General features: G+C 48.5%; 1 protein-coding gene across 6 annotated transcripts; it reads right to left on the bottom strand.

Annotated features, from left to right (window-relative positions):
- Positions 1–57: 57 nt before the first annotated feature.
- Positions 58–26,876, bottom strand: DGKA (diacylglycerol kinase alpha). 6 transcript variants are annotated; one of them, XM_010349946.2, is made up of 24 exons: positions 26,695–26,876; positions 20,262–20,406; positions 19,785–19,858; positions 19,332–19,467; positions 18,380–18,454; positions 17,871–17,920; positions 17,444–17,518; positions 17,129–17,248; positions 16,902–17,016; positions 16,213–16,301; positions 15,956–16,075; positions 15,669–15,767; positions 15,414–15,491; positions 15,072–15,145; positions 14,815–14,889; positions 14,009–14,094; positions 13,829–13,918; positions 2,405–2,565; positions 2,065–2,129; positions 1,732–1,822; positions 1,142–1,340; positions 914–1,034; positions 667–727; positions 58–388 (listed from the first exon to the last, which is right to left on the bottom strand). In XM_010349946.2, the coding sequence occupies exons 2-24, from the start codon at positions 20,323–20,325 to the stop codon at positions 305–307; spliced, it is 2,202 nt and encodes a 733-aa protein (XP_010348248.1). In that variant the 5' UTR covers positions 20,326–20,406; positions 26,695–26,876; the 3' UTR covers positions 58–304. The 6 variants fall into 6 exon arrangements, with proteins under 6 accessions (XP_010348248.1, XP_003939346.1, XP_074258831.1 ...); XM_003939297.3 differs by having other exon boundaries at positions 26,687–26,869; XM_074402730.1 differs by lacking the exon at positions 26,695–26,876 and adding an exon at positions 26,138–26,670.

The raw sequence follows: 26,876 nt of genomic DNA, 5'->3' as shown, positions 1-26,876 counted from the left end.
TATGTCATTTAAGGAGTGAAGGTATAAAAGAAGGAAGTGTAGCACTTACTTAGCCGATTCCAATGGGAAAACACAAGTCATTTTATTCAGATGAGGCACTTTCAGTGTATGTGTTTTGGGGTGTGTGTACATGTGTGCGCATAAGGAACAGTGAGGTGGTGCAGGATAATAAATACTGTGAGGGTGAAGGAACACTCCCCTAAGCTGGCAGGAGTGTGTGGCAGCAATGTACAGAGCTTCGGGAGTCCAGTCCAGGGACAGGGAGGTGGGTTCAAGGCTGGTTTGGAGGCCAAGGGTGTCCCCCTTAGCTCAAGAAGCCAAAGAAATTGGTGGAGCGGGGGGGTGGGCCCATGAGCATGGGCATTTGGTTCTTGTGGGTGATCTTGATCTGGAAGGGAAGGGAGCACATTCAGAGGCAAGACCTGGTGCTTTGGGGCTGCAACTTCAGAAATTTGGAGGGAAATCTGTGGTGTTTGGGGTAAGTTGCTAGGTCCCCAGAGAGGCCACAACAGGGAAGCCAGGGGTTGAGAAATCAGAGTTTAGGATGAATGATGTGAAGGGGAAGTTCAGGCAACAGAAGGGTGTAAAGAAGCTGTGGAATGGGGATTTAGGATACACGGAGCCATGGGAGGGGTTCAGCTTTTGGCTGGCATAGACAATACTCACTGTACAGGGCGTCTGCATCCATGGTTCTCCGTCAATTTGCATGGGAAGGGTTTTTGTGGTGCTATGGGAGGCCAAGGAACATTGATTTCCTTACCAATCGAATATCAAAACTCTGCTTCTCAGGTTGGCTTAGAGACCTTTTGTCACTGAGGGAGATCTAGTAAATCCCCTCCCCACCATTCCCATGACCCTTCTGCTGTCCAGGCCCCACATCTTCCCTCAGGGACCCTGGTGGAGTCTTCCTTACTGGAAGGTGATCTCAGAGCATTTGGCCAGCCGACGTCCAGCATTTTTGAGCTTGGTATAGATCTGGCCCATCTCAATTGCGCCCTCCAGCCCCACTACTTCCAGTCGCTTGTCACTTAGGTCTGGGGATGAAGTAGGGAGATAAGTTTTACATAAACACGTTGTCCCCAAAGGGAGTCACACCTTCCCTTGGTCCTGCCCACTCAGCTCCCAAGGCTGCTCCTCTCACCTGGTACACAGGTTTTCAGGATATCAGGATCAGTGATGACTTTAGCTGTAACACCTAAGGCCTGGTTGATCCCACAGATATCCCCATGGGGTCTCTTGGTATCACCCCAGAGGTTGGAGCCACCATGCATGCTAGGGATGTTCAGCACTGCGATGCCTTCTAGGGACAGGTTGCTAAGATCCAGCGGTTTCCCACAGATCTAAGGGGAGGGAGGCACAGTCCCAGTTGGGGAGGGCACAGATCCTTACCTCATGGCACAATCATAGATGTGACCACTTCTTCCACCAGATGACAAACTGGGGAGGGCAGGATTTGGAGGTGTCCAAGGGATGGAAATAGGGACTATTGTATCTTGAGGATTTGGAGAACTGGAGTGGGAGAGCTGGGAGGTCAAAGAAGTGTAGGTGAAAGAAAATGGGAAATTCCTAAGGGTGCCATGGAGGGACAAACTTGGCTATTAAGAAGTGAAAAGGTTTCACTAAGTGTGAAATAAAATAAAAATGTACTGAGACATACCTGAAATAAAAAGTTCAAAAAGTTTTTTTTAAAAAAAGTGAAAAGGATGTAGGGTTGAGTCTTACTACACAAACCTCAACTGTCAAAGACTCCTCCAGCTTTTTGCATGTTGAGAAGATGGATTCAGATGTGGCAAATTCGAAGTACCATAGCTTGTTCTTCATTCTGTGCCAGCCCCAACACAAGGCCCAGCAGGGAGGGACAGGTTACACAGTGCTGGCAGGGGTGGTAAGTGACAGGGAAGGGCATCAACCTCCTAACTTCAGTCCCATGGGGAATAAGGGTAGCTTTGGTTGGGGGATATCCTAGCGGTGTTACTGCTCTTCTAAGCAATCTGAGTCAAACTTGGTCACAACCTGTGGCTCCTGACACTGTGTATGCCCACACCCCCCTCTCCTTTCCCTCACCTGCTGTTGAACTTCTCAGGATATTTCTCTCGCATGATGTGAAATCGATGAGCAATAGAGGCATCCTGGAGAGTTCAGGACATGAAGGTCAGGGGCCTGCCTTCCCTCTCAGTCCAGAGCTCGCTCTCGCCCTCCCCATCTCCCCTCTCTCCCAAGTCCCCATGCTGCTCCCTGCTGGCATGTCCCAAGATCTTCTCTTGCAACTCACACCACTGTACTGCACTCTGGATTTCCCTGTGTCACAGGTCACTTAACCTCCCCCTTCCCTTTCTGCTCTCCTCCAGCCACTGCCTGCTTGGCCCCCACTTTCTCCCTTCTCCCCAGGCCCCATTCCACTTACCACACCAATGGAGAAGTAGTTGTTGATGATTTGAAAGGGGACCGGGTCACTCTTCTCTTCAGTTTGTTGGGGTATCACCTCTACGGACCATCGATCCATATGTACCACCTTACTCATCTCTAAATCCTTGAGGATCTTTGCCAGATTCTGTCCTTCATACCCTAGGAGTGGAGAAGACAGGTTAGCACTAAGCTCAGGGTCCCAGAAAGGCCTCTTCTCAGCTCCCAGCTCCACAAATTCCCGGGGACCTACTGCCCTGTTTCTGCAGAGCCTCTCAGCCCTTTCCAGTGACAGGACATGGTGCATGGTCACAGCTCCCATGGACCTTTCCTCCACACTGTGTGGAGGGTGAACATTTCCAATGTGTGTGCACATGCAAAGATGGTGCCAAAAATCATCTGGAAGGTTGGAGAGAATAGCCAGGAGAATGATAAAAAGATGGGTAACAAATGGGGTAATCCTTTCTCACCCTCGACACCTGATGCTTTCAATCCCCATTCAGACAGACCACAGTATAAAGCAATCATGTCTAAACAGTGTTATACTGGCAGAGTGAATGGAATAAAAGGTTCAATAGTAAAGAATAGAGTGTGGCCCAGCAGGGTGACTCACGTCTGTAATCCTAGCCCTTTGAGAGGCTGAGGTGGGTGGATCACGAAGTCAAGAGATCCAGACCATCCTGGCCGACGTGGTGAAACCCCATCTCTACTAAAAATACAAAAATTAGCTGGGTGTGCTGGTGCGCACCTGCAGTCCCAGTTATCTGGGAGGCTGAGGCAGGAGAATCGCTTGAACTCAGGAGGCAGAGGTTGCAGTGAGTTGAGATCATGCCACTGCACTCCAGCCTGGCGACAGAGCGAGACTCTGTCAAAAAAAAAAAAAAAAAAAAAAAAAAGAATAGAGTGCCCAAATAGACTCAAGTATATGTGGAAATTTAGTCTATGATATCATTTCAAATAAATGGGGAAAAGAAAGATTATTCAATAAATGGTGCTGGGGGAAGGGAGGAGCAGCACGAAAAAATACCTACTGGGTTCTATGCTCACTACCTGCATGACGTGATCATTCATAACCCAAATCTCAGTATCACACAATATACCCATGTTACAAACCTGCACATAATATCCCCTGAATCCAAAATCAGAAAAACAAATAGTGCTAAATGTAGAAGTCACTCCTTATACTAAAATGAACTCAAATAGATCAAATACTTTAAATGTAAAAAAAAGAAGCAGAATTTGTTTGGTTTTCTTTTGAGACAGAATCTCAGTCTGTTGCCCAGGCTGGAGTGCAGTGTTGTGACCATAGTCCCTGAAGCCTTGACCTCCTGGGCTCTAGGGATCCTCCCACCTTACCCTCTTGAGTAGCTGGGACCACAGGCCCATACCACCACACCCAGCTAACTTTTGTATTTTTTTGTAGAGATGGGCAATCTGCCCGCCTTGGCCTCCCGAAGTGCTGGGATTACAGCTGCGAGCCACTGTGCCTGGCCAGAATTTGTACTAGAAGAAAACATTAGTACATGTTTTTATAATCTTTGAATGGATACAAAACTAGAGGCCCAAAAGAAAAAAGATAGACAAATATAATTATATTAATATTTAAAGGCCAGGCGTGGTGGCTCAAGCCTGTAATCCCAGCACTTTGGGAGGCCGAGGCGGGTGGATCACGAGGTCGAGAGATCGAGACCATCCTGGTCAATATGGTGAAACCCTGTCTCTACTAAAAATACAAAAAACTAGCTGGGCGTGGTGGCGCATGCCTGTAATCCCAGCTACTTAGGAGGCTGAGGCAGGAGAATTGCCTGAGCCCAGGAGGCAGAGGTTGCGGTGAGCCGAGATCGCGCCATTGCACTCCAGCCTGGGTAACAAGAGCGAAACTCCGTCTCAAAAACAAAAACAAAAACAAAAACAAATTTAAACTAGACAGACATGGTAGTGCCTATAATCCCTGCTACATGGCAGGAGGATTGCTCAAACCCAGGAGTTCAAGACTAGACTGGCCAGCATAGTGAGACCCAATCTCAAAAAACAAACAAACAAGGCCAGGTGCAGTGGCTCACTCCTGTAATACCAGCGCTTTGGGAGGATGAGGCAGGTGATCACTTGAGGCCAGGCGTTCGAGACCAGCCTGGAAAACATGGCAAAACCTAATCTCTACAAAAAATGTAAAACTTAGCCAAGTATAGGCCAGGCACGGTGGCTCACAGTGCTCCGTGTAATCCCAGCACTTTGGGAGGCTGAAAATGCTGGGTTGCAGTGAGCAGGCAGATCACAAGTTCAGGAGTTTGAGACCAGCCTGGTCAACATGGTGAAACCCCATCTCTACTAAAAATACAAAAATTAGCTGGGCATGGTGGCAGACACCTGTAATCCCAGGTACTCGGGAGGCTGAGGCAGGAGAATCGCTTGAACCCAGGAGGCAGAGGTTGCAGTGAGCCAAAATCGCACCACTGCACTCCAGCCTGGAGAACAAGAGTAAAACTCTGCCTCAAAAAAAAAAAAAAAAAAAAAAAAAAAAAAAAAAAAGCCGGGCGCGGTGGCTCAAGCCTGTAATCCCAGCACTTTGGGAGGCCGAGGCGGGTGGATCACGAGGTCAAGAGATCGAGACCATCCCGGTCAACACAGTGAAACCCCGTCTCTACTAAAAATACAAAAAATTAGCTGGGCATGGTGGCACGTGCCTGTAATCCCAGCTACTCAGGAGGCTGAGGCAGGAGAATTGCCTGAACCCAGGAGGCGGAGGTTGCGATGAGCCGAGATCGCGCCATTGCACTCCAGCCTGGGTAACAAGAGCAAAACTCTGTCTCAAAAAAAAAAAAAAAAAAAAAAAAAAAAAAAAAAAAAAAAAAACCTTAGCCATGTATGGTGGCATGTGACAGTAGTCCTAGCTACTCTGAGATGGAGGATTGCATGGGCCTGGGAGTTTGAGGCTGCGGTGAGCTGTGATCTCACCACTGTACTCCAGCATGGGCAACAGAGCAAGACTCTATCTCAAAACAAAGAAAGAAACAAAAAGGAAAAATGGGCAAATAATACAAACAAGTCTACCATAGAAGGAAAAATACAAATGGCCAATATGCATAGGATAGGTGCTCAGTATTACTAAAAATTTCAAGAACCATAATTAAAACAATTAGCTAACTTTTGTTGTCTATCAGGCTGGTAAAGTATAGAGAGATTGGGAAAATTAAGTGTTAATGAGTTTATGAATAATTGGCATTTTCATTTGCTGTTAGCTGCAGCATAACTTGATAACTCATTTTTGGAAAGCATTTTGGCAATTTTTATCAAAATTTTATCAAATCTTATCATAAAATATTTTTTGCTGGGAGCAGTGGCTCACACCTATAACCCCAGCACTTTGGGAGGCCAAGGTGGGCAAATCACCTAAGGTCAGGAGTTTGAGACTAGCCTGGCAAACATGGTGAAACCCTGTCACTACAAAAAATACAAAAATTAGCTGGGCATGGTGGCAGGCACCTGTAATCCCAGCTACTCAAGAGGCGAAGGCAGGAGAATCGCTTGAACCCAGGAGACAGAGGTTGCAGTGAGCCGAGATTGCATTACTGTACTCCAGTCTGGGTGGCACAGTGAGACTTTGTCTCAAAAAAAAAAAAAAAAAAAAAGCATGTGTGTATGCATATGTGTATGTGTGCATGAATGTAAAAACAGAAAAATGAGTGTAAATAGGAAACAGTGTTTATCTCTGAGAAGGTACATGGAATTTGGTGGGGGACAAGAAAGAGGAGTCCTGTATGTAAAGACTTTATGTTATATTAAGAGTCTTTAAGCCGGGCGCGGTGGCTCAAGCCTGTAATCCCAGCACTTTGGGAGGCCGAGGCGGGTGGATCACGAGGTCGAGAGATTGAGACCATCCTGGTCAACATGGTGAAACCCCGTCTCTACTAAAAATACAAAAAATTAGCTGGGCATGGTGGCTCGTGCCTGTAATCCCAGCTACTCAGGAGGCTGAGGCAGGAGAATTGCCTGAACCCAGGAGGCGGAGGTTTCGGTGAGCCGAGATCGCGCCATTGCACTCCAGCCTGGGTAACAAGAGCGAAACTCCGTCTCAAAAAAAAAAAAAAGGAGTCTTTAAGTCTTTTACAATTACAATGTACTGATGATTGATTTGTGTAATTTTTTTTTGAGAACGGTCTTGCTCTCTTGCCTAAGCTAGAGTGCACTGGCTCACTACAGCCTCAACCTGCCAGGCTCAAGCTATCCTCCTGCCTCAGCCTCCTGAGTATCTGGAACCACAAGCATGTGCTACAATGCCTGGCTAATTATTTTATTTTTCATAGAGACTAAGTCTCACTATGTAGCCCAGGCTGGTCTCAAACTCCTGGGCTCAAGCGATCCTCCAGCCTTGGCCTCCCAAAGTGCTGGGATTACAGGTGTGAACCACTGTGTTCAGCTATTTGTGTAATTTTTTTAAAAAGAAAATAAGTATTAGCCAGGTGCGGTGGCTCACGCCTGTAATCCTAGCACTTTGGGAGGCCGAGGTGGGTGGATCACCTCAGGTCAGGAGCTCAAGACCAGCCTGGCCAACATGGTGAAACCCCATCTTTAAAAAAAAAAAAAAAAAGTATAATGTTGAAATGTCTTTTACTAAAAAAAAAAAAAAGTATTAATAGTAAAATATTCATGCCGGGTGTGGTGGCTCACACCTGTAATCCTAGCACTTTGGGAGGCCAAGGTGGGAGAATCACCTGAGGTCAGGAGTTCGAGATTAGCCTGGCCAACATGGTGAAAATTTGTCTCTACTAAAAATACAAAAAATTAGCCAGGTGTGGTGCTGCACACCTGTAGTACCAGCTAATCAGTAGGCTGAAGCACAAGAATCAGTTGAACCCAGGAGGCGGAGGTTGCAGTGAGCTGAGATTGTGCTATTGCACTCCAGACTGGGCAACAAAAGTGAAACTCCATCTCAAAAAATAAAAAATAAAAAATAAACTTAAAAAAAAGTTCAGATTCTCTGAGTCAGCAATTTACTTTTAGAATTCTCTCCTAGAGGCCAGGTGCGGTGGCTCAAGCCTGTAATCCCAGCACTTTGGGAGGCCGAGGAGGGTGGATCACGAGGTCAAGAGATCGAGACCATCCTGGTCAACATGGTGAAACCCCGTCTCTACTAAAAACACAAAAAATAAGCTGGGCATGGTGGCATGTGCCTGTAATCCCAGCTACTCAGGAGGCTGAGGCAGGAGAATTGCTTGAACCCAGGAGGCGGAGGTTGCGGTGAGCCGAGATTGCGCCATTGCACTCCAGCCTGGGTAACAAGAGTGAAACTCCGCCTCAAAAAAAAAAAAAAAAAAAAAAATCTCAAAAGTAAAACATGGAGGAACATCCCTGAAAACTGTAGGGCATAGATTACAGGGAACTTTTACTTTCTTGGCACATATATATGAAGTGTTTGAGTTATTTTTTTTTTTTTTTTTACCACCAGCATGTATTACATTTGTAGTCAGGGAGAAAAAGGATTTTAAAAATATTTCCACAGCTGAGTGCAGTGTCTCGTGCCTATAATACTAGCACTTTGGCTCGGCACCCTGAGGCAGATGGATCACCTGAGGTTTGGAGTTCAAGACCAGCCTGACCAACATGGAGAATCCCCGTCTCTACTAAAAATACAAAATTAGCAGGGCATGGTGGCACGCGCCTGTAACCCCAGCTACTTGGGAGGCTGAGGCAGGAGAATCACTTGAACACGGGAGGCAGAGGTTGTTGTGAGCCGAGATCGCGCCATTGCACTCCAGCCTGGGCAGCAAGAGCAAAACTGTCTCAAAAAAAAAAAAAAAAAAGTCTCCAATTCCTCACATTCCATTGAGGGTTCAATCCACTGTAATTTGCCTGTTACCCATCCCACCCTGCTGAAACATTTTTGGCAAAGATTGCCAATGACTCCTGCCAACTGTGTATCTTTCGTTCTCATTTTAACTCTTGAAAGCCTTCACTTAACCTCTGAAATATCACTCGGTTACAGAGGACCTCTGTGAGTATTCCTTTTTAGTCTTTGTGGTAGGCAGAATACTAGCTTCCCAAAGATGTCCACATCTTAATCTCAAGAAACTGTGAATATTTCTGGGCGCAGTGGCTCATGACTGTAATCCCAACACTTTGGGAGGCCGAGGCCGGTGATCACTTGAGGTCAGGAGTTCAAGACCAGCCTGGCCAACAGGGTGAAACCCGTCTCAAAATTAGCCAGTTGTGGTGGTGCACACCTGTAATCCCAGGTACTCGGGAGGCTGAGGCAGGAGAATCACTTGAACCCAAGAGGCAGAGGTTGCAGTAAGCTGAGATAGCACCACTGCGCTCCAGCCTGCACAATGGAGAGAGACTCCATCTCAAAAAATAACAACAACAACAACAACAACAACAAAATTAGCTGGGTATGGTGGCACATGCCTATAATCCCAGCTATTTGAGAGGCTAAGGTAGAAGAATTGCTTGAACCCTGGAGGTGGAGGTTTTAATGAGCCCAGTCCGTGCCATTGCACTCCAGCCTGGGCAACAAGAGCAAAACTCCATTTGAAAAAACAAAACAAAAAGAAAAAAAGAGAAGAAAAGAAAAAAAGAAACCATGAACATGTTGTTACCTTAAATGGAAAAAGAGACTTTGCAGATACAATTAAATAGAGGATTTGGGGCCAGGGATGGTGGCTCATGCCTGTAATCCCAGCACTTTGGGAGGCCAAGGTGGGTGGTTCACTTGAGGTCAGGAGTCCCAAGACCGGCATGGGCAACATGGTGAAACTCATCTCTGCTAAAACTACAAAAATTAGCCAGGCATTTTGGTGCATGCTTGTGATCCCAGCTACCTGGGAGTCTGAGACATGAGAATCGCTTGAATCAGGGAGGTGGAGGTTGCAATAAGCTGAGATCAAGCCACTGCACTCCAGCCTGGGCAAGAGAGGTAGACTCTGTCTTAAAAAAAAAAAAAGAGGGGCCGGGCGCGATGGCTCAAGCCTGTAATCCCAGCACTTTGGGAGGCCGAGGCGGGTGGATCACGAGGTCAAGAGATCAAGGCCATCCTGGTCAACATAGTGAAACCCCGTCTCTACTAAAATACAAAAATTAGCTGGGCATGGTGGTGCGTGCCTGTAATCCCAGCTACTCAGGAGGCTGAGGCAGAAGAATTGTCTGAACCAGGAGGCGGAGGTTGCAGTGAGCCAAGATCGTGCCATTGCACTCCAGCCTGGGTAACAAGAGCGAAACTCCGTCTCAAAAAAAAAAAAAAAAAAAAAAAAAAAAAGAGGATTTTGAGGTGTGAGATCACACTGGATTATCTGGGTGGTACCAATGTAATCACAGCGTTCCTTATAAATAAAAGAGAAAGGCAGCAGAAAAGAGTTGTAAAAGGAGATATGACCATGGAAGCAGGGCTTGGAGTGACCACTGGTTGGAAGGGGGACCTTGAGCCAAGGAATGCAGACAGCCTGTAGAAACAAGAAAAGGCCAGGGATTCTCACCTAGAGCCTCTAGAAAAGAACTCGACCCTGCCAACACCTTGATTTTAGCCTAGTGAGACCCATTTTGGACTTCTCGCATCCAGAACTATCAGATAATAAATTTGTGTTGCTTTAAGCTACTGTTTGTGGTCATTGGTTACAGCAGCCATGGGATACTAACTCCTCTTTCTCTGCTCAACGGAAATAGGGTGTTTACCAAGATCTTGCTGTCCTTGTTCACTTTCTCTTACATCTTACCCTGAGTAATCTTAGCTATTCTCAGAATGTCAATTACCACCTAGGAGCAGATGACTCTCAAACACACATCTCCTAAAATATGTGACTTCTCTCCTAAATTCCTGACATATATATATGTTTTTTTTTTTTCTTTTTTTTTTTTTGAGACGGAGTTTCGCTCTTGTTACCCAGGCTGGAGTGCAATGGCGCGATCTCGGCTCACCGCAACCTCCGCCTCCTGGGTTCAGGCAATTCTCCTGCCTCAGCCTCCTGAGTAGCTGGGATTACAGGCATGCGCCACCATGCCCAGCTAGTTTTTTGTATTTTTAGTAGAGACGGGGTTTCACTATGTTGACCAGGATGGTCTCGATCTCTCGACCTCGTGATCCACCCGCCTCGGCCTCCCAAAGTGCTGGGATTACAGGCTTGAGCCACCGCGCCCGGCCTCCTGACATATATTTCTAACTACCCACCACAACATCTCCACCTGCCCCAAATGGAATCTTTCTTCCTTAAACTAGTCTTCCTCCTGTATTCCCAATCTCAATAAACCCCACTCCGAGGCCAGGCGCGGTGGCTCACACCTGCGATCCCAGCACTTTGGGTGGCCAAGGCAGGCGGATCACCTGAGGTCAGGAGTTTGAGAACAGCCTGGCCAGCATAGTGAAACTTCGTCTCCACTTAAAATGTAAAAATTATCTGGGTGTGGTGGGAGACTCCTGTAATCCCAGCTACTTGGGAGGCTGAGGCAGGAGAATCGCTTGAATCTGGGAGGTAGAGGTTGCAGTGAGCTGAGATTGTGCCACTGCACTCCAGCCTGCGTGAGGAAGTGAGACTCCATCTCAAAATAATAATAATAAAAAATAAATAAATGAATAAATAAGTGCCACCCCCATCTGCTCAGTCCACAAACGTAGGAAATAGCCTAGACTTCTCTCTACCTCCTCCTCCATAACCCATCAGTTATCAAGAGCTGTGGCTTCTACCTCATTAACTCCATTGCTGCTGCCTTGGCTTCTGTGTTCATCCCATCTTGTCTGGACTACTGCAAAACAGGTAATTTTCTATTCTGTCTCCTTCCTCCATTCCATCTTCCACGGAGCTCCCATAGTGATACTCCTTTCAATGCCCCTCTTCAAACCTTATGATTTTTTTCACTGTCAACATGTTTTCCTTTTTATTTTTTAATTTTAATTTTAATTTTTGAGATAGGATCTCACACTGTTGCCAGGCTGGAGTGCAGTGGTGCAATCATGGCTTACTGTAGTCTCCATCTCTCCAGCTGAAGCAATCCTCCCACCTCAGCCTCAGCTGGAACTATAGGCATGTGCCACCACACCTGGCTATTTGTTTGTTTATTTTTATTGATGGGATCTCACTATCTCACCCAGGATTGAGTGCAGTGGCTCAATCGTAGCTCCTTGCAGCCTGAAAGTCCTGGGCTCAAGCAATCCTCCAGCCTCTACCTCCTGAGTTGTTGGGATTACAGGCACGTGCCATCATGCCCAGCTAATTTTTTAAAAAATCTTTTGTAGAGACTTGGTCTCACTTGGTTGTCCAGGATGGTCTCCAGCTCCTGGCTTAAAGGGATCCTCCCTTAAAGTGATCCTCTGACCTCGGCCTCCCAAAATGCTGGGAATACAGGCATGAGCCACTGTGCCCAGCCCAACATACATTCTCATCAGTGCTATATATATATATATCCTTACTGTCACAATTCAGGTTGAGTTAGCAGAAAACCGTGACGTTTTTGCTTGATTTTGCTAAGTTGATTCTTGTTTGCTGAATACAGAGAAGATACAAAATATGTAATTTCAAAATGTCTAGGCCGGGTGCAGTGGTTCACGCCTATAATCCCAGCACTCTGGAAGGCCGAGGCTGGTGGATCACGAAGTCAGGAGTTCAAGACCAGCCTGGCCAACATGGTGAAACCCCGTCTCTACTAAAAATACAAAAATTAGCTGGGCGTGGTGGTAGGCACCTGTAATCCCAGCTACTCGGGAGGCTAAGGCAGGAGAAATGCTTGAACCTGGGAGGCAGAGGTTGCCGTGAGCTAAGATCACACCACTGTACTCCAGCCTGGGCAACAGAGCAAGACTCTGTCTCAAAAAAAAAAAAAAAAAAAAAAAGGAAATAATCAAGTACAAAGAAATTGAAAACACTGCAAGGTAAACGATACAAAACAACACAAAATAATTACTGTGGGCTGGCAGCTTGTAATCTCTGGCAGGATAAAGTTAAAAACTCCCCGGCACAGTATTCGTAACCCTCCATAATCTGGACTCTGCTCGGCTAGTCTTCCTTCTTCACATTTTCCACCTTGCACCCTATGTCCCAATCATGACAAATGACTTATGGTTCCCCCAGTGCACCACCATGTTAGGTGGCTCCTCTGGCCTTACACTACCTCCTCCAGCTAGCCCTCTGCTCCCCTTAGCAGACTTCTATTCCCTAAGATCTCCAGCAGGATCTTAGAGCTGGACTCTGAACCCAATAACCTCAACTCCAAGACTCCTCAAACACAATCTGCCCTACATTGGCCTCCTTATCTACCAATACCATCCCTCAAACTCTTTCTCTTTGAAAGGAGTAAGAGATTAGAAGTGGGAGAGCAGTTAGGAGACTATTGCAATACTTGAAAATAAGTGATAGTGAATTAATTAACTACCTGGTTAATTGTTTGAAAGAGTGAATGAGTCATGACCAAGCTCCCTGCTAGCTCCATCACTCAGCATCTGGCTTAGCTCTTATACAACCTTCCTTATTCTCACATTGATCCCCACCCCCATATTCCTTGATTCTCTGAGCCATATAGTTGGTTGGGAGAAGCATAAAAATATTTACGGGGAGGCCGGGCACGGTGGCTCAAGCCTGTAATCCCAGCACTTTGGGAGGCTGAGACGGGTGGATCACGAGGTCAAGAGATCGAGACCATCCTGGTCAACATGGTGAAACCCCGTCTCTACTAAAGATACAAAAAATTAGCTGGGCATGGTGGCACGTTCCTGTAATCCCAGCTACCCAGGAGGCTGAGGCAGGAGAATTGCTTGAACCCAGGAGGCGGAGGTTGCAGTGAGCAGAGATCGCACCATTGCACTCCAGCCTGGGTAACAAGAGTGAAACTCCGTCTCAAAAAAAAAAAAAAAAAAAAAAAATAGCTGGGCGCGGTGGCTCAAGCCTGTAATCCCAGCATTTTGGGAGGCTGAGGTGGGTGGATCACAAGGTCAAGAGATTGAGACCATCCTGGTCAACATGGTGAAACCCCGTCTCTACGAAAAATACAAAAAATTAGCTGGGCATGGTGGCACGTGCCTGTAATCCCAGCTACTCAGGAGGCTGAGACAGGAGAATTGCCTGAACCCAGGAGGCGGAGGTTGCTGTGAGCCGAGATCGTGCCATTGCACTCCAGCCTGGGTAACAAGAGCGAAACTCCGTCTCAAAAAAAAAAAAAAAAAAAAAAAATATATATATATATATATATATATATACATATATATATATATATATATATTTACGGGGAAGGGGACTATCACCCTTGACCCTCCTAGGTTCAGACTGTGGTCCCTGATTCTTCCAAAGCTCTCTTCTTTTTGGACATTCCACTTTTGTAACCACCTGTCTGTGCTCCTCTTCTTCCCTAGTCCTCTTTCTACACCAGATGCCTAGATTCTTCTCTAAGTGCCTTTCCCTTCCTATACAACTTCACCCAGCCCACAGCAAAACAATTTCTAACCACTTACCTCCTCCCCATCTTAGGCATCGTGCCAGATCATTGCCAGTACCCAGGGGCAACACAGCAACAGGAGGCAAAACTGGCAGGTTAGCTTTGTCTGTGGAGGCAGGTGAAGAGAAGGATGGAAAGAGTTAGCTCTGCAGCACTACAACCCCAATCCCTTCCCAGAGCCCCTCCCTGCACTGACCAATGGTCTCTAGAATCCAGCCTACTGTGCCATCTCCACCACACACCAAAATCCGGCTATCAGGAACATCCTTGAACAATCGGAGCCTGAGACAAAGGGGAGAAAGAAGATGAATAACAGGACTGAGGCTACCCAACTCCTGGGCAGGCAGATTGCTTCTTGTCTCTCATTCCTTAGGACCCTCTCCCACTTTGTCAAAAGATTTGAGTTTCTATGAAGGGCAGAGAAAAGAACAACAGGAAAACTTATAGCCACTCTTCAGTGGTTAGGGAAAAATTGGTATCTCCATCCTTTTTTTGGGGGGACAGAGTCTTGCTCTGTCGCCCAGGCTGGAGTATAGTGGCATGATCTTAGTTCACTGCAACCTCCGCCTACCAGTTCAAGCAATTCTCATGTCTCAGCCTCCTGAGGAGTAGCTGGGATTACAGGAACACATCACCACACCCGGCTATTTTTTTTGTATTTTTAGTAGAGTCGAGGTTTCTCTATATTGGTCAGGCTGGTCTTGAACTCCTGACCTCAAATGATCCACCCGCCTCAGCCTCCCAAAGTGCTGGGACTACAGGCATGAGCCAATGTGCCTGGCAGATATCTTCATTCTTTGAGAGCAGGACAAAGATGGGCCAGAGAGCTTGGAGGATGGGATACCCAGTGACCCTAGGGAAAGAAACATTCTGAATTCTGGCCTCTTGGGGACCTCTAGCCCTCCTCTCCCAACCTGCACTCTTTCCTGAACTCTTTTAACATATACAGATACACAGACAAAACACTGTGTGTTAGGAGCACAGCCCCTAACCTGTGCTCACCCTATCTCAGGACCATCCTTTAGGAGGTTGAACACCTGTCGAGGGTTTAGGATATACTGGAACTTCCAGAGCACCCTGTGTGTGGGAAAAAGGAAAGCTCATCGCAGGAGCGAGGGAGGGTGATCCTCTGAACCTCACCCTCTTGATGTTTTCCTCAAGGTATGCCCCTCCAGACACACACATCCCCTTCCACCTTCCAAGTGCTGCAGGCAAGCCCTCCCCTCTCATCTTAGAAGGCCCAATATATCTCTCCTCACCTCTGCCCCTGCTTCCCGCCACTCTTAGGATTGACAAAGACAAGAAGCGGGTGGGTGTTAGGAACAGGGTCAATCTGCATTGGGGGAAGAAAGTAAGGATAAAGAAAGCAGGATTTTGTCAGAGTTAAGGTGGGCCCTGGAGACAGGGGCAGAGAGCTGCCATTCCGCCAAGATATTCCCCCTCCCTCCTGTTTCCCTTCCTTTCCCTCCCTACCACGGTGGAGTTTCTGGAGAGTGAGCATCAACCGCACTCCACCAGGCTCTCCCATTTCATTCCCACTTATGAGGGCTCCAGTGAAAAACCAACCCCCACCGTGAAGCCCAAGACTCTCAGCCCTGTACCCGCAGAGCCTCAGAGGTGCTCGAATCATCCATGGTCTTCTGGCTTGTTTTGCTATTTTTACGATCCGATCCAGTGGCCTGAGAGGGGAGGAAAGCAGAGGGAAGGAAAGCTGGATTGTGCATGACTCTCTAAATAGAGGGATCTGACTTGAATCCTAAAAGTATGAGTTCTCTATTCTAAATGCCATTCTGTGCGTGTGGGAAATCGGGGAGGCACTCCTGTCCCCTCCCCACTGCTGCTGCCGAGGGTCTCACCAGGACACTGGGATAGATGGAAGATGGAGGCAGGATGTGATCCCGGAGCAGCCCACAGTCACACTCCTGGCCCACCGCTTGCAGGCAGTCATCGTGGATCTGAAGGGTGGGCACAGAGAGATCACGAAGGGGACCCTGCCTTCTCTCAACCTGGCAGTCTGGGCTGGAAAGAGCCCTTGAGAGCAGGGGCAACTGTGGCTTAAGGGAGGGAAGGCTGGGAGGCCCGTGGAGAGCGCAGCTCTGCAGGGCCCTAAGAGGCAGCCAGGAGGGATGGCTCCCAAACTGACCTCTAGGTGGCACCATACACAGTGCACCCCGGTTAGACTGTGGTAGATTCGGATCTTTTTCTGACAGCGGTCGCAGCGCCCGGACGCACAGCCTCCTCGCACCCACACATGTGATTGGACCTTGCGGAGAAAGGCAGTCCCTTGTCTGGGAGGGTCTGAGCAGGACCTGGGGCACGGAGGGGCTGAGGGCAGCGATGGGTCAAGGGCCGGGGCCAGGGCCAGGACGGAGGTAATGTGGGGAGCTTGAGGTCACTCACACCAATGTCCTTCCGAGACTTGGCATAGGTGCTGACTTCACAAGGCAGAGCTTTCATGGCACACTGGTCGTGAACAGTGTACTTACAGACTGAGGGAGAAGGAAGAAGTTGGAAGGCTTAGCTGCAGCCCCTCCCACTATTTCCTCTTTACCTGGGGGTGAGGCAGGATCAGATATGATCTCTTGCTGGAGGGTGTAATAGAGAATTAAAGTTTGGAGTGAGGGGCCCACCTCCAAAATCCACACCTTTTCCTTACTCTTCCTCCTAAAAGAGAAGCTGCTTCCCCATGCCTGCCCCACATCATCCATATACCAGGCAGGAACTGAGCTGGGTGATGCATGGGATGCCCAGGTCTAACAGCAACAGTAATCATAAGAGATAATTTTTTATTGCATCTTACAGTATGTGCATGCACCATCCAAAGCATTTTCTTGCATCAGCTTTTTTTTTTTTTTTTTTTTCCTGATTAAACATCTCGGGAGCATCAGCTTTTTAAATGCTCACAATTACCTCATTTTTAGTTGAGGAAACTAAGGCTTAAAGAAATTATGTGGCTTTCCCAAAGTCACATAACTAGTCACTGGCAGATTCCAGGACTCAAACCTAGGTCTTTCTAAGTTCGGCGCGCAGAGCTCCCGCAGATTGCTGGGCTGACCCTTTTCCTGCATCTCTCAGGTCCCATTACTCACGGTTACAGCTCAGCCCCTGTTTGCCAAGACCAATGCTGGACTCGCACAGATTGCAGTAGACTGGTCTGGGGAACCTCTTGGGCCGCCACATGTGCTGTCCATCATCCTTCAGAGTCTAGGAAGGCACAGCAGATGCTAGGGAGTGTCACAGATCTTACAGGGCCAACCCTGGCAAGCACAACCCAAGGCAGCTATCTTACTCATCCTCCAAAGTCTCTCCTACTCACCATTTCCAGGCCCAGCAGCACTAGCAGTGGTACGGTGGTGGCCCCAGCCCGGACCCACTCAGCTTGAGAGACAGAGCCACTGCCATCATAGTCAATCTGTTTCATCATCTCCTGAAGAATCTGAGCACAGAGTGGAAAGGAACTTTCGGTATAAATGGGTCTTCAGACCCAGCACCTCTCCACTGCCTCTTAGGATACCCAGCCCAGCTGTCCTAGCCAAGGCAACCAGGTTGTCCGTCAGAGATGAGGTAAAGCAGATGCAGGACTCACCAAGGAAGAAGATACAAGAAGGGACATGAAGGAAGAGCTGCTTACCGGCCTCAGCTCAGACACATCCCAATCTAGGTATTCAGCCACTCGCATCATCTGTAGGATAATTTTTTCCACTTCCTGGAGCAAAAAGGGCAAGAACCACAGCCATATCCCCCTTACTATCACCACCCAAACCCTTTTCCAGAAATCAGTGTTCCTGGGCTCCACCCCAGATTTACACCTCTCATTCTCAGGTACGTCTGCCAAGTAAATAAATGTGTTTGTATGTTTGTAAGGCAGTCCCCAGTTCATGTCTCCAGCATTCTCTCTGAGGGATCAAGAGCTTGGGACTCACTTTCAAATTCAGTCCTAGAGGACTCAACCTCTACCCCCATCCTCTTCTGCTTAAGACCCTGGAAGAGTTGGGGTGGGAGGGTGCAGACAAATGAACACATATTCCCTTGCCCAGCATACAGGGTCCCCAACTCACTGAGCTGTCCAGGATCCCATTTCTGTCCGTGTCGTACAGCTTGAAGGTGACTGTGGGGTGTTGCAGGGGGCTAGGGTCAGTTTGTGAAAGAGATACCCCAAGAATTCATACCAGAATATAGGGGAAACAAAGAGACAGGGAGAGAGCTTTTGGGTGAGAAGCCTAGAGCCTGGGATGGGACTGAGAAAGAGACAAAAAGGAAGGGAAAATAGGCATGGATTCCACCGTCAGTGAATGTGTCAGGGGAGACAGTAAACAATCCATATCCCAAGGACATCCTAGGCCACCTACATGGGAATGCACAAGACAAGAGAACTGGGGTGGCTATGGTGAAGGCTATTAGGTATACACAGTCTGGGAGAACAGGGGAAATGGGCTCATTCTCTGGCCACACCTTTGTCTAGCCCTGTCAGCCTTTAGGAATCCTGAAGGAATGAGGGAAAGGAGGCTGGGAAACACCTCTCTCTCCCTTCACTGTCCCACCAGCTCATTCCGGAAGGGCAACTCACATTCTAACTTGTCTTCTGGCCGGCCACCCTCCAGAAGGGAAAAGTAGCAAGAGACATCACTGAGACACACCACGTCTGGTTACAAAAAAGTAGATCTGAGGTCAGGACTCTCTCCACTTTGGCTCATCTTTTAGCTTTTGTTTGTTCCACCTCTCCCTTTTTAAAAAAAATTCTTTACTACATTTTTTAAGATACAGGGTCACACTCTGTCACTGAGGCTGGAGTGTAGTGGCGTGATTACTGGTCACTGCATCTTTTTTTTTTTTTTTTTGAGACGGAGTTTTGCTCTTGTTACCCAGGCTGGAGTGCAATGGCGCGATCTCGGCTCACCGCAACCTCCGCCTCCTGGGTTCAGGCAATTCTCCTGCCTCAGCCTCCTGAGTTGCTGGGATTACAGGCACGCGCCACCATGCCCAGCTAATTTTTTGTATTTTTAGTAGAGACGGGGTTTCACCATGTTGACCGGGATGGTCTCGATCTCTCGACCTCGTGATCCACCCACCTCGGCCTCCCAAAGTGCTGGGATTACAGGCTTGAGCCACCGCACCCGGCCTTGGTCACTGCATCTTGAGCTTCCAGGTTCAAGCAATCCTCCCATTTCAGCCTCCTGAGTAGCTGGAGATCACCATGCCTGGTCTAATTTTTACTTTTTTTTTTTTTCTGTAGAGATAGGGCCTTACTTTGTTAACCAGGCTGGTCTTGAACTCCTGGCCTTAAGCAACCCTCCCACCTCAGCCTCCCAAAGTGCTGGGACTACAGTCGTGAGCCACTGCCCCCGGCCTACCTCTCCCTGTTAACTTTCCTCCCTTTAACTCCTAGACCAGCCTGACTATTCTCCACCAATTTCCCCCAAACTGCACGATATGTGACTCAGTCAACTCTCATCCCCAAATCCACACTAGTTTGATTTTTCTTCTAGAGGCTTAGCCCAGTGCTACCTGCTTGATCATACCTTTTGTCACATTTGTCTCATTTAAGCAGTGACCAGTCTCAAAGGATTGAAACAGTGCCAGGCTTAGGTGACTGGGAACATCATCCACTTCCAGATAGATTTTCAGGAATTGTTGGAATCCTTCATACCCAATGGCCTATAATGAGAGTGAGCATTACCCTGGGGAGTCTTCAAGGTGGGAGCTGGGACTGAAGAACTGGGAGTAGTGGGGACAGAGATAATAAGTGAAGAGCTGAGAAGCATCTGAGGCGGGAGTGTGGTTTCTCTGACTAAGCCCTGAGTTAAGAGAATCTTTCATTTTGTCCTAAAGCAATAGTCGCAGTGACAGTGGATGCTTGGGTATCTCTAGAGGGGACAGTGAGGGACAGGCCCAGAATCACTCCTGGAAGTTGGGGATCAAAAACAAAGATGGGAAGAGTTGGTCAGGGAGAGGATCTCCCAGCTGCTACTCACATCTCCTTGGACATATTTAGCCATCTCGCCATCCTCAAAGAGCTTTAGGACATCACTGACCTTTTTGGTGGAGTCTAGGGTGTGGAGAGAGTAAGAGAACAGCATTGTTAGTCCAGCTGAGCTCTCCTGCCAGAGAAATCCAGCAGGAAAAAAGATTCAAATGAGATGAAGAAATTCCAGGAAGGAACACAGAAATACAGAAGGAAAAACATTTCAGATCCTCCAAACAGTACCACTCTTTACTCCTCTTCTCTGAGAGCTGGAGCAAGCAGTCCAGGTATAGTGAGGGTGTGTAAAGAGCCAAGGCCTTGGGCATCTCCCTATCTCCCTCTCCTCCCATTCCCAGTCACGGGCATCTCTGAGCAGCACACCGCTCAAAGCCACCAGGGAAGCTGGAGGGTAGGGGGTGTAATGAGGGGGAGGAGGGATTCTCTGGGGAAAGGTTTCCAGAACTGAAGGCCTGACAGGAAGACTCACATTCCATGTATTTTTGCAGCTGGGCAAAATCACTGGGGCTCATTAGGCCCCTCTCCTTGGCCATCTGTCTGTTTTTCTCAAGGATGGCCAGAAAGGCAGCTTGGTAGTAGTACTTCCGATGTTTGGACCTTTTCAGAGGGTAGGCCTGGGGAAAGGTGACAGAATGTACAGTGGGAAAAGCCAGCTGTCTGGGTGTCTTTTCTTCTGTCTGCTCCATTCTGTTTCTACTCGCAGTTATTTTTGTTCTTTCCTTGTCTCCGAGTCCCTCCCTAAACATCTTCCTTTCCCGGTGTCCCTCTTCCCTATGCCTCTACCCTCCCTGACAGTGTCTGTCCTCCGTCTGTTTCTCCACTTCTGAATCCTTTCCCCCCAACCTATCTTGATTCGTCCTACCACCCTCACCTTCCCACCCGCACCCGGCTTTCTCAGTCTGTATGTTTCTGTGGGTGTGTCCCGTGTCTGTTTCTGCACTTTCTCCCGCCGTCGTCAGCTTCTGCAGACCCTCCCCAGCCTGTGCTCTCCCCCATCTTGGGTCCTCGGCAGTCGCGGCCCTCTGGGTGACTCTTACTGCGTTAGCGCGTCTTCCTGAGCATAACCCCATCGTGTTCCGCCTCTGGCGCCGTACCCCAGCTCGGCTCAGCCACCCACTCCCCGAGCCACCCACGCCCCGCAACGACCTCTAGCGCTTCTGACGCGCGACACAGAACCAGCTCTGGCAAGGTCCCTAGCCCCAGCCCCGCCTGGCCTGCGTTCCGCGGAGCTCCACTGGGGAAGGGCGGGGACCCGGGCGCGCGGGGTAGGGAGAAGGCAGGGGAAGAGGCTCTGGGCATCCGCGTGGTTTCCCAGCCCAGGACGGTGGAGTCGAGCGCTGGAGTCTCGGCTACTGGGAACTTTCTTCCACCCCTATAGGCCAGCAGTGCTTAGGGAGCCCCAAGTTTTGGCTACTGGACCCAGGTACCAAGGAGGAGCCGTCTCGTGGATCCTGCCCAGGGAACAAGGTGCAGTGGGAGACTTCCCTTGATGATTCAAGAACAGTAATATGTCTTACGTTAACACAATATAGCACGGTTTTGGAACAGAGCTAGGATCTGTCATATCTGGGTTTCATTCTTAGCTCTGACACCACTGTTATATCTGCAAAATGGGGAGAATGAGAATCCATCTTTTTGTGTGTGTATGTGTATTTGTTTGTTTGTTTGTTTTTTTAGTTGAGATGGGGTTTCACTGTGTTGGCCAGGCTGGTTTCAAACTCCTGGCCTTGTGATCTGTCGACCTTGGCCTCCCAAAGTGCTGGGATTACAGGAGTGAGCCACCAGGCCTGGCCTGAGAACCCATCTTTCACTGTTGTGTGGCTTAAATAAAATAATATATGATCAGAAAAATTTGTGCTCAAAGTTAAAAGAAAAAAAAATATATGAAAAGTGGCTCGTACAATGCCTGACATTTAGGAGGCCTACAAGAAATGGTAGCTATTATTGTATTAACAATTAGAATAACAGCTGGGCGCAGTGGCTCACGCCTGTAATCTCAGCACTTTGGAAGGCCGAGGCAGGTGGATCACGAGGTCAAGAGATCGAGATCGTCCTGGTCAACATGGTGAAACCTCATCTCTACTAAAAAAAAAATACAAAAAATTAGCTGGGCATGGTGGCGCGTGCCTGTAATCCCAGCTACTCGGGAGGCTGAGGCAGGAGAATTGCCTGAACCCAGGAGGCGGAGGTTGCGGTGAGCCGAGATGCGCCATTGCACTCCAGCCTGGGTAACAAGAGCGAAACTCCGTCTCAAAAAAAAAAAAACCAAAAAAACCAAAAAAAACCAATTTGGTTTCTTTTTTCTTTCTTTTTTTTTTTTTTGAGACCCAAAAAAACCAAAAAAAACCAATTTGGTTTCTTTTTTTTTTTTTTTTTGAGACCCAAAAAAACCAAAAAAAACCCAATTTGGTTTCTTTCTTTTTTTTTTTTTTTTGAGACCCAAAAAAACCCAATTTGCTTTCTTTTTTTTTTTGAGATGGAGTTTCGCTCTTGTTACCCAGGCTGGAGTGCAATGGCGCAATCTCGGCTCACCGCAACCTCCGCCTCCTGGGTTCAGGCAATTCTCCTGCCTCAGCCTTCCGAGTAGCTGGGATTACAGGCACGCGCCACCATGCCCAGCTAATTTTTTGTATTTTTAGTAGAGACGGGGTTTCATCATGTTGACCAGGACGGTCTCGATCTCTTGACCTCGTGATCCACCCACCTCGGCCTCCCAAAGTGCTGGAATTACAGGCTTGAGCCACCGCGCCTGGCCTTAAAAAAACCCAATTTGAATAACATCCTAATTTGAATCAAATCCTGAGACATAGGAAATTATTGGCATAACCAATCTTCAGAGAAGCTTGGATTTCCTAAGGTAGCTGATAGGTGGAAAATCCAAGGCCTCTTGTTCCACTCTCTCCTCACACCCAGCCATCTGGTCTTACTGCTCTCCTTTCTGTTCCTCAGGCATGCCATGCTCTTCCCTGCTCAGGGCTATGAGACTTGTTGTTCTGTCTGTCTGGGACATCCTTCCCAGTATGTAGTGGGTGCTCAATATTGGTTGTACAAATGATTGCGTAAAGCTGAGGATTCATAATTTGGGGCTATTAATCCAAATCTGGTTACATGGGAATGGGATGCCAGAGTATCCACCTGACAGTAAGGAGATAATTTGTAGTACATAGAGTAGGTGCTAAATAAATATTTGTTAAATGAATGAATGATGCTGAAAAGCACTTCTTGAATACCCCATCAAATATTCCGATCTCCACCCACTCATTTAGGGTTTGCTGGGTTAGGGAATCAGTTTGGGTGTTCAAGAATAGGCCAACCCCTTTCCTTTCTGATGGTGCAAGAACCTTCTCTGCAGCCTCTGCCCTTGGGACATCTCTGCTGTCCACTTTTATGCAGCACACGATTCCTGTTCCAGCAGCTCTCTGGGAACACTTAGAAGAGGGTTCTGGGATACTGACATCCTAGAGAAAGAACTGTACCCATCCGACACTTTGCTTTTTTTTTTTTTTTTTTTTTTTTGAGACGGAGTTTCGCTCTTGTTACCCAGGCTGGAGTGCAATGGCACGATCTCGGCTCACCACAACCTCCGCCTCCTGGGTTCAGGCAATTCTCCTGCCTCAGCCTCCTGAGTAGCTGGGATTACAGGCACACGCCAACATGCCCAGCTAATTTTTTGTATTTTTAGTAGAGACGGAGTTTCACCATGTTGACCAGGATGGTCTTGATCTCTCAACCTCGTGATCCACCCGCCTCAGCCTCCCAAAGTGCTGGGATTACAGGCTTGAGCCACCGCTCCCGGCCACCGCGCCCGGCCCATGCGACACTTTTCAATGACGATAGTCCAACTTCTGCTGCCAACAGATGTAATGAAGACTAATAGTCTTATGGTTAATGGGGCCTCTTTAGCTTAATTAGCCTCTCTGATTTCCCCTGGGGATTCAAAGATGACTCCAAAGTCCTAGGAAATGGAATCTGAGGGAGAAAGTGACAGAGAGGGAGTGAACAAGTTACAATGCAAAGGAGAGAGGACAGGCTTCTTCTCTGCCTCTCTTTTTACAATGATCCCACTCTTTCTAGCCCCTCCCTAGCTCCCTGGTTCTAAAGCCTGGAGAAGTAGTATATAGTAGAAGTTAAGAGAATGGACTTGTAAATTGGACAGGCAAGGATCACAATCCTAGCTCTTTGAGAGGTCATTTCATCTCCCTGAACCTCAGTTTTCTCATCAGTAAAGTGGGCACCTACAGAAATCAAGTGCAATATGGGCATTAAATAAGATAATACATGTAATGTACTTAGCGAACATCATGGCATAGAATAAGAACTCAATAAATATCAGCTATTGTCGTTATTACACAAGGGTAGTACCTAGGGAAACATTTCTGGAGACTAGGAAAAATGATGTCTTTGAGCCAAGAAGGCATAAATTTCAGGGACTTCCAGTATCGGTGAAGCCCAGTTGTACATGTTACCCCTTGTTATTAATGTATCTGTCAGGTGCAAACATGCAGTATCAGGATCCTGAACTTTGCCTCTGGGAGGATGATGTGGTGGCTAGAACTAGACTCTCAGGGTTCAAGGACACCCCTGGGCTGGAATTTTGGACATGAGTGCTTCTGGGATCTTTTCAGTGGTTCTCTTGACTTCTCTGACTGAAAGTTTAGCTATCCCTGGAGCTGAAAGGCAGCAAACTGCAAGATCCTAGGGCCTCAAAGACCTGGAACAAGTCCAGTTTTTTCCTCCAGGTCCATCCCAACCCTGAGGCTATAACCTGGGCTAGTCTAGGCCAATGCCAGGGCTGGGAGGGTGGGGTCTGCTGCCAGCCTGCCAGCTATTTGTGACTCACCCTTCCCTTCCCTCCTCTGGTTTCCCTGCCCTCCCCTACCCACTTAGGGTGAGAAAGGAAGAAGCTGACTTGGAGGCAGAGAATCTTAAAACATCCACAGAGCCGGGAGTCACCAACCCTTGTATTTTACAGAGGAGGAAACTGAGGCATAGTGAGAGAATTACTCTCTTAGGGGTACGGTCAGACCCTAGACACCCATCCTTAGTCCATTCCACGAAATCTTAGAGCTTCTTGCTCTCTGGATCTAATTTTAAACATCAAATACTAAAATTTTAACCAAGAGACAAGTATTTCCAAGTCTGTGTTAGTATTTGAAGTTTCCTTTTTTTCGCTTAAGCATTCATTGCTCACATTCCAAGTCATGTAAGTCGACCATTACTCTGGAAATAGCTATGTCCCTAGAATATTGAGGCTGCCCCAACAAGAAACCCCGAGGGGCAGGAGCTCCAAATTTGAGGGCCCAGGCCTGATTACCTGGACTTCTGAATCCCTGAGTCACATCACAGACTGTATTCTCTTCCTCTCCCCGACGCCTGCTGCTGGTAGGTAGCCCCCAAGAGGGAATCATTTACTTGAAGCCTCAAAACTCAGTAAGCCTCCACAAACATTGAAGACTGCAGTGTTCCCTGGCTGAGGGGCGTGTGTGTCTGTGTGTGTCTGTGTGTGTGTGTGTGTGTGTGTGTGTGTGTGTAGAGGGTGTCATTGCGTAGTACAGGAGGAAGTTACGATACTGGCATGGTTGGGGGATGTGGGCTTGTCTGTGCTGAGGCTGAAGAGATGCCCAATAATATTTGCATTTCTTCCTCAGGAAGGCTCATTTCTCCTATCTAAAGGTGAAAAGTGAGATTCCGACTCAGGTATTTTCAGAAAGTTCCCAGTGACAGGTCGGGAGAGGATAGGGGTGGGAAGTTGGGGACCTGGAGGCCAAACAAGAACCCTTCTCCACCCGTGCGGCGCTGTGGAGGCTCTGAAAAGGACTTCCCTCCGAGTCGGGTCCCCAGGAACCGGGCTTCACCATCCCTCCGAGTGAGCGGAAGGGATGGAGGAGAAGGTCTGGGAAACGTTACCCACCGGGTTCTGGCCCAGCCCTCCCGCTGCCCCCGCCACCGCGTCCCAGCGCAGACCCTTCTCGCTTCCCGCTCCAGCTGTCACGCTTCCTCCTTCCCGACCCAGCAGTACGAACGCAGCCCGTGGGTCCTCGGCTCCCCGACCCCTGTCCTGTTCCAACGGGGGAGAGAGCGGGGCGCCGGGGGGCTCGCGGGGTCTCTACCTTGCCTGGGAGGGCTCGCGGTGGCAGCTGAAGCGCCGGCGCCGGAGCTGGAGCCCGAGCTGGGCTGGAGGGGACGGGCCAGGCAGACGCGGCCGCAGCGGGGCCGCCCCGCTCCTGACGACACAGCTGCCCGCCCCCCATCCCAGCCCGCCCGCCGCGCCCGCGCCCGGCGCCCCCAGCTCTGGGAACTTCGAAGTTGCAGAAGCCCGTTTCTAGGTTTCCACTTTACCATTACCTGCTCCACCCTCCCTCGAATATGTCCGGGGCTTTGGACACATTTTCTCCATTAACTGCTCCTCATCTTCCCGCACCAGGGGCAGCTCTGCGTCTATCTATTTTTCCTTCTTTCTACTCACTCACAGCCTCTCCCTTCATCCCAAACCTGGGAGGCCAAGATACCGGGCGTGCCCGCTAACAGAACAGCTCGGCAGTTGGGCACCCAACCAACTCCTCACTCTCTCTTGATTGCTGCCATCCTGAACTTCCCTGCCCAACTCCCTTCCATCCACTACTGACTTCACACTCAGGATATCCCAGGGTGGCAAGGCCAGAGTCCCAGACTCCACGACCTGAACAAACACCTCCCTCCCACCGAGGGCTCCACTCTGCTTGAGACAATCTACCCACCTTCTCCTCCATATTCCTCTCCTCCCTTTTAGAACTATTTTCCCCAGTCTAAGAACACCTCCTGTCAAGACTCATGTCCTCTCCTTAATTCTAGGGTGGAAGTTTGCACTCTGGTCTGTGTCCACCCTTTCTCCATGCCCTCATCCTCCCACTTTACCTGCTGACCTTGGCAGGTGGTACAGAAGACCCCGGCCAAAAGTAGGGAATGAAAGGTCCTTTCAGCTTCTCCTGCCTGGAATCTCTTCTAGAGTCATCAAGGCTCTCGGGATCGCATGGATGGTGCTGAATGTGGTACAGCAAGGGAGAGAGATGGAGGCCTAGGGACTTACTGGCAGGAACTGGAGACC

Source organism: Saimiri boliviensis, chromosome 7 (assembly GCF_048565385.1).
Source record: "Saimiri boliviensis isolate mSaiBol1 chromosome 7, mSaiBol1.pri, whole genome shotgun sequence".
Lineage (NCBI taxonomy): Eukaryota > Metazoa > Chordata > Mammalia > Primates > Cebidae > Saimiri > Saimiri boliviensis.
Note: the sequence above shows the minus strand (reverse complement) of the source record. Positions and strands in the feature narration are given on the sequence as shown.

Coding starts and splice junctions, on each gene's coding strand:
- DGKA (XM_074402729.1), bottom strand. CDS start 20,538: ATGTTTAGGGAGGGACTCGGAGACAAGGAAAGAACAAAAATAACTGCG. Junction 18,455..19,331: donor TGAGACAAATGTGACAAAAG/GTATGATCAAGC, acceptor TTTTGTAACCAG/ACGTGGTGTGTCTCAGTGAT. Junction 14,095..14,814: donor AAGGATGGTCCTGAGATAGG/GTGAGCACAGGT, acceptor CCTTTGTCTCAG/GCTCCGATTGTTCAAGGATG.